This window comes from Alligator sinensis, unplaced genomic scaffold (genome assembly GCF_000455745.1).
Source record: "Alligator sinensis unplaced genomic scaffold, ASM45574v1 scaffold128_2, whole genome shotgun sequence".
NCBI lineage: Eukaryota > Metazoa > Chordata > Crocodylia > Alligatoridae > Alligator > Alligator sinensis.
Window position 1 is genome coordinate 63,141 of NW_005843588.1, and position 7,387 is coordinate 70,527.

Here is a 7,387-nt window from a genome sequence, read left to right on the forward strand (position 1 = left end):
TCATATATAAAGTTTAAAAAATGATGACAAATAAGGCAAAAATAGTCAAAAGAGTATTTAATTTGTCCTGTATTCATTATAGTTAAATGTACATTTCTTATTCAGATTTGTAAAGCAAGATCTAGCCTCCTTGAGTGTCTTGATAATGCCCCCAGTACTTCATTATCAGTCATTTCTACACCTGAGTTATTACTACCACACCTGAGTTAAGGTGTTTAGCTATAGCTAAAAACAGTCTACAGGGCTGTGAAATAGAGAGATATTACTCAGGTATTACTCACAGGCATTGCTGGCCTAAGCAGAAAGTCTAGGATAGCCAGAGCCCAACAATGCTAGGACAAATGAACAGGCCAGCAAATCATAGAATCATAGAGAAGTAGGGCTGGAGTGGACCCCAGAGGTCATCTTGTCTAATCCCCTTGTCTGAGGCAGGATCACCCCTATCCAACCATCCCATTCAAACTCAACAGCACCTTACACTGCCCCAGGTAAAGCAGGGGAACCATGGCAGCTAATGTCCTGCTTCTGTAAAAGGTTGTCAATATATGCTCAAGAGTCTTTTGTAGAAACAGAAAGGTTGGGCTGGACGGGCACTCAGGAGGTCATAACTAGTCCAGTCCCCTGCTCAAGGCAGTCATTGCTATCTAAACCATCCAAGATGAGTCTTTGTCCCACCTATTCTTAAAAACTGTGGGAATGACCCTCACACACAACCACCAGGCACAAGGTTTGAAATATCAAACACATCCTTTAAGTTGTTATAGGTAAAGTAGGGGGATGGCAAGGGCACCGCCAGTGTCCTGGCACTGTAAGGACAGGGAGTAGTGTGTTAAAATACACTGAAGAGAGCCAGGAAGATGGCTGTACCCCTTGCTTCAGAGGCAGGCTAAAATCCCCTGACTCCATGCCAGTCGGACTGTGGGAAAAGTTCCTTCTTGATCCCAAAAGTTGTGATCAGAAACCGGATAGTGTACTCCTTCCTCTTGATTGTCTTTCTCCCATATTGTGCCATATAATGATAATGGCCATTATCAACCATATTATGCTTTTTACTGCTCCCCTTGGTACCATTTCCAATACCTTGACTTCCACTACAAAATTTAGTGACCAAGACTGAACACAGCTGAGTCCTAGCCAGAACCAAGTCGTGTCCTAAATGGGTGCTTAAAATTATCAGGATGGTTCTTTCCCGCACCCTCAGTAAGATTTAAAGAAACCTTATTGAGAGCACAGAAACAAACCTTCCTGATGTGTAGGAAGACTAGCAAGTATGGCATAAGACCAGCTTGGCTTAGTAGGAAACCCTTCAGAGAGATAAAATACAAAAAGGAAGCTTCCACAAGAAGTGGAAACTTGGACAAATGACTAGGGAGGAGTATAAGAGTATTGCTCAGGCATGCAAGGATGAAATCAGGAAGGCCGAAGTGCAATTGGAGTTGCAGCTAGCAAGGGACATGAAGGACACCAAGAAGGGTTTTTACAAGTATGTCAGCAACAAGAGGAAGGTCAGGGCAAGTGTCAGTCCCTTGTTAAATGGGGGAGGCAACCTAGTGACAGAGGATGCGGAAAAGGCTGAAGTGCTCAATGCCTTTTTCCCCCTTGGACTTCACAGGCAAAGTCAGCTCCCAGACTACTGCACTGGGCATCACAGTTTGGGGAGGAGGTGAGCAGCCCTCAGTGCTGAAAGAACAGGTTAGGGACTATTTAGAAAAGCTGGATGTGTACAAGTCCATGGGGCTGGATGCGATGCATCCGAGGGTGCTGAGGGGGTTGGCCGATGTGATTGCAGAGCTGCTGGCCATTATCTTTGAAGACTCATGCCAATTAGGAGAGGTCCTGGATGACTGGAAAAGGGTAAATATAGTGCCTATCTTTAAGAAGGGGAAGAAAGAGTATCTGGGGAGCTACAGATGGTCAGCAGCATCACCTCAGTCCCTGGAAAAATCATGTAACAGGTCCTCAAGGAATCTATTTTTAATCTCTTGGAGCAGAAAAAGGTGATTAGGAATAGCCTGCATGGATTCACCAGGGCAAGTCATTCCTCACCAACTTGACTGCCTTCTATGATGAGATGACTGGCCCAGTGGTTACAGGAAGAGCAGTGGACATGATATACCTTGAATTTAGCAAGGCTTTTGATATGGTCTCTCACAATGTTCTTGCAAGCAAACTAAGGAGGTATAGGTTGGATGAATGGACTGTAAGGTGGATAGAAAACTGGCTGGATCATTAGGCTCAAAGGGTAGTAAGCAATAGCTCGGTGTTTAGTTGGCAGCCGGTATCAAGTGGAGTGCCTCAGGGTTCAGTCCTGGGACTGGTTTTGTTCAATAGCTTCATCAGTGACCTGGAAGATGAAATGGAGTGCACCATCAGCAAGTTTGTAGACACATGCTGGGGGGAGTAGTAAATACACTGGAGCCAGGATTCAGAGTGACCTGGACAAATTGGAGGACTGGTACAAAACAAGTCTCAAAGTTCAATAAGGACAAGTGCAAAGTCCTGTACTTAGATGAAACAATCCCATGCACCGGTACAGGTTGGGGACTGACAGGTTAAGTAGCAGCTCTGCAGAAAAGGATCTGGGGGTCACAGTGCACAGTAAGATGAATATGAGCCAACAATATGCCCTTGTTGCATAGAAGGCTAATGGCATACTGGGCTGTGTTAGTAGGAGTGTTGCCAACAGATCAAGGAAAGTGATTATTTCCCTCTATTTGGCACTGGTGAAGTCACATCTGGAATAGTGTCCAGTTTTGCACCACCCCTCAAACTACAGAAAGATGTGGACAAATTGGTGATAGCCCAGTGGAGGGCAATGGAAGTGGTTAGGGGGCTAAGGCACAAGACTTGTGAGGAGAGGCTGAGGGAACTGGGTTTATTTTGGAAAAGAGAAGATGGGAGGGAGGGGGGCGTTGATAGAAACCTTTGACTATCTGAAAGGTGGTTACAAAGAGGATGGAGCTGGACTGTTCTCAGATGGCAGATGACAGAACAAGGAGCAATGGTCTCAAGTTGTAGCAAGGGAATTTTAGGTTTGATATTAGGAAAAACCCTCTCATGAGGAGGGTAGGTTGTGAAATAACCATCCTTGGAGATTTTAAAGACCCAGATAGACAAAGCTGTGGCTGGGATGATCTATTTGGGGATGGTCCTTTGAGCAGGGGTTGGATTAGATGAGCTCCTGAGGTCCCTTCCAACCCCAATTTTCTATGATTCTAGGTGGAGCATAGGATCCACCATAACTCCTAGATCCTTCTCAGCAGTCATACTGCTAAGCCAGATATCCCCTCTGCTCGCCGGTATTTGTGCATTTCAACATTTTTCCCCACCTGTGGCACCTTTCATTCATCTTTGCTGAATGTAATTTCCTTGCCTATTGTCCTCCTTTTAAACAAGATCTCTTTTTCATTTTAATCCTATAGTATAATAAAAAATAGGGCTGTAAGAGACCTCTGGAGGTCATTGAGTCCAGCCCCATGCATGAGGCAGAATCATCTCTATCCAAACCATTGCAAACAAAGCCTTGTCCAGCCTATTCCTGGCAACCCTGTTGCACCCAGAAACACGTCACCATGGGTGAGAATTGCTGGCTTTGGGGTTTTTTAATCTTAAAATGTGCCTCCATTTGATCAGAATTTAAATATACTTTTTAAGCACATCTTTAAGTCACTGCTGAGTGACATTTTTATCAAATCGCACATGAAATCAGTGACCTTTCAATTTAAAGAGAGAAGAGTAGATGACAAATATGACTATTACTTACTTCTTGGTGTGCGTTCCTGTCACAGTTTTGGTTTCTTACAGAATATCCCATTCTGGTTGATAGCATCTCTCAAGGCATCTTTGACCTGTTTGTTCCTCAGGCTGTAGATGAAGGGGCTGAGCAAAGGGGACACCACATTATTGAGAAGTGCCACTGTCTTACCAAAGTTTCCCTTGCTGCTACCTGATGGTGTCACATACATGAAGATGCAGCTTCCATAGAAGATGAAGACCACGGTGAGGTGGGAGACACAGGTGGAGAAGGCTTTCTTCCTCCCAGAGACTGAGGGGATATGCATCACAGTGGAGATGATATTGATGTAAGAGATGATGGTGATGATAAAAGTACCCAGCACGCTGCCTGTGGCCAAAATGACAGACAACAGTTGTAGGTACTGGGTGTCTATGCAGGCCAGTTTAATCACTGGCACACTGTCACAGAAGAAATGGTCAATGATGTTTGGGCCACAGAAGGGCAACTGGAAAAACATCACAAATGGGGTGCTCACATAGAGAACACTGATCACCCAGGAGCCCAGCACTAACTGTGTGCACAGCTGATTGTTCATGATGGAAGGGTAGTGGAGAGGCTTGCAGATGGCCACATACCTATCAAAGGACATGGCTGCCAGCATGAAGAACTCAGCAGTGCCAGTGATGACGTAAAGAAAGCATTGGGCAAAACAGCCGGGCACAGAAATGGTCTTGCTGCCTGATGCCAGGCTGAACAAGACCTTTGGAACAGAGATGGAGGTTAAGGTGATCTCCAAGAGAGAGAAGTTCCTGAGGAGGAAATACATGGGGGTCTGGAGACGCTGATCCAGTAGGGTGATGACAATGATGAGAAGGTTTCCCAACACCGTCAAAAGGTAGGTGAAGAGGAAGGAAAAGAAGAGCAGGATCTGCAGCCAGTGATTGTCTGTGAAGCCTACCAGGATGAACTCTGTCACTCTTGTTTGATTCTCCATGGCAGCAGCTCTTTTGACCTCCATGTAACCATAGAGGAAAACTAGCAGTGTTCTGACTTTTAGAAGTGCTCCAGCTATTTCACTGATGAAATACTGATTAATACTGGTACTGCCATAGGGTTGCAGTGTTTTCCTTTTGCCTCCCACTGTAATAGAGCAAGGGGATGCTTGCCATGAATGCAGCCCTTGGCAAATGGCTTCTGATTTATTCATTAATAATATCTGTGACTTTTTTAAAACTCCCATTGTAACAGTCATTCCCTGAGGCCAGCTGACTAATGAGTACCACAAGGAAAACCACTCTCACTCCTGGCTTCCAAAAGTTTGGAGAACTTTTACTTCTTGCAGTTTTTAGAGGTGGAGGAAAATGTTCCATTTAACATTTTTTATGCCTCCAAAAATGTTTATGATCCTCATTCCCAACGTTAGCATAAAGATCACTAATATAGGATAATTTATTTGAGATATAGACATACTGAGATATCACTCACAATCTGAAAACTGAGAAAGAACCCAGAGTTTAAAGTGTTCAAATACCTGGAGGGCAATTATGGAGAGGATGGGGACTGGCTTTTCTCTGTGACTGCAGGGGGCAGGACTAGGAGCAAAGAACTGCAGCAGGGGAAATTTAGGTTGGAAATTAGGAGGAAATTTCTGACTCTGAGGGTGGTGAAGTTGTGGAACAGGCTGCCTAGAGAAGTTGTTAGGGATGATCCTACCTTGAGCAGGGGGCTGGACTAGATGACCTTAGGAGGTCCCTTCCAGCACTACTTCCCCAGGAGCCTAGTTTTTCCTTTTTTTAAATTTGGTAAAGGGCAATTGAAAATATATTTCGTTCATGCATTTCTTGCCCATACCCAAAACATTTCCATGGATATTTCTATGAAGTTACAATCAATTTAATTTGTTTAAAAATTAAGATTGGAAAACTAATTGCAGCTTCTCACTGTAGTTGCTTTTTTTGGCTGTGTTGTATTTTGCTGACAAGATCATTTTAATGGGACATATTCCAGCAAAAACTTTATCTTGTTGAGAAGAAACCTACTCTGTACCAGAAGGCAGTAGGTTAAATTATGGTTGACAAGTAACCCAATAATGATAATCTCTGTTAAAAACTTGGGAAATGTCCTGACTCTTCCAAAAACAACATACATATTTAGAAATGGAGGAAGAAAATACATCTGTCTTGCTTCTTTCACTTGGCAAGAGAATGATCATCTTCATCTTGCCAGAAAAAGACAAGAACACTTGATAAGCTTTTATTTAGAAGACCCAATTCCATCTATTTTTCCTATTTATATCTCATCAGAAATTTGTGTGGAAAACCAATAAAAGGCAACTTCCATCCTGTCGCAGGGCACCTTAGTGCCTGCTCCTAGAGAGGAGAAAACTGCCAGGGAGAGAGCCCTGGCAGAGCACAACGAGCCCAGCTGAGGGTTGCCAGGATAACAAGCGCAGCTGCGGGTTGCGGGAGCAGCTAAGGGGAGCCAGCTGCCTGTAAGGGGCAGGGCCTGGCCCTTATAAAGCCCAGGGCTGAGGCCTGGCTGGCAGTTCCCTGCCAGCAGCCAGAGAGGCAGGAGCTTGTGGGGCTAAGATGTGAGTACTGCTTGAGCAGGCTGAAGGATGGTGGCTCTGTGGCGCAAGAGCTATGTTGTTGCAGCCAGGTGGCCTTAAGTTAAGTTACAGCCAGGAGGCTTGTGTTTTGTTTGGTTAGTGTTTGTATTACAACCGGAGGCTTGGGTGAGGCTGTAGGGGTTGGAGGAGGTCTCATAGGGACCCCAGAGAGTGTGGGATGCCCTAGCGCCAAGAGGGCGCAGTGTCCTCATAGGGACCCCAGAGAGTGTGGGGTGCCCCAGTGCCTGAGGAGGGCGCAGTGTCCTCATAGGGACCCCAGAGAGTGTGGGGTGCCTTAATGCCAAGAGGGCGCAGTGTCCTCATAGGGACCCCAGAGAGTGAGGCCCCAGCACCTGAGGAGGGCGCAGTGTTCACATAGGGACCCCAGAGAGTGCGGGGTGCCCTAGTGCCAGTGGGGTGCAGTCCAACGCCAGGAGGGTGGATTATCCTCATAGCGCCAGGGCGGGTGCAGCTGGCTGTGAGGAGCGCAACCAGTGGGTTGTGGACGGGGGACACAGACCCCGGGTTGTGTGCGGGGAACGTAGACCCCAGCCCCAGAGAGTGGGGTGATTCTATCAGGGAACCCAAGGTGGGCATGGCGAGCCCTAAAGAGGGGGAGTGCCATACAGGACTGTCGGGAAGCCCAAGGTTGGCATGGCGAGCCCCAGAGAGGGGGAGCGCCATACTAGGAAGCCCAGGACGGGCGCAGCAGACGCCAGCAAGGGCATCATTTGCAGGGTGCATAGACCCCAGCCCCAAGGAGGGGCGACTACTGAGGAGCCCTAGAGCGGGCCGATATTGAGGAGCCCAGGATGGGCGTTGCGGGCCCGGTCATAGGCCTACACTGCAGGAAAACCCAGGGGAAGGGCAAGGTGCTGCGGTTGTCCCCGGCAAAAGGGGATAGCAGCGCGGTGAGCCTGGGATCAGAGAGGGTAGTAGTGCGGTGGGCCCAAAAGACCGGTGGCCAGAGAGGACGTCCCAGAGGGGACTAGCTTATTGGAGAGAAGGCCCAAGAGTGGGCGTAGGTGTATTTGGACAGGACA

At 46.8% G+C, this 7,387-nt stretch overlaps 1 protein-coding gene across 1 annotated transcript; it reads right to left on the reverse strand.

Moving 5' to 3' along the window:
- Positions 1-3,782: 3,782 nt before the first annotated feature.
- On the reverse strand, positions 3,783-4,754 carry LOC102375595 (olfactory receptor 6C74-like). Its single transcript, XM_014527504.2, has one exon. The coding sequence runs from the start codon at positions 4,752-4,754 to the stop codon at positions 3,783-3,785; it is 972 nt and encodes a 323-aa protein (XP_014382990.2).
- Between the last annotated feature and the right edge of the window lie 2,633 nt (positions 4,755-7,387).

Coding starts and splice junctions, on each gene's coding strand:
- LOC102375595 (XM_014527504.2), bottom strand. CDS start 4,754: ATGGAGGTCAAAAGAGCTGCTGCCATGGAGAATCAAACAAGAGTGACA.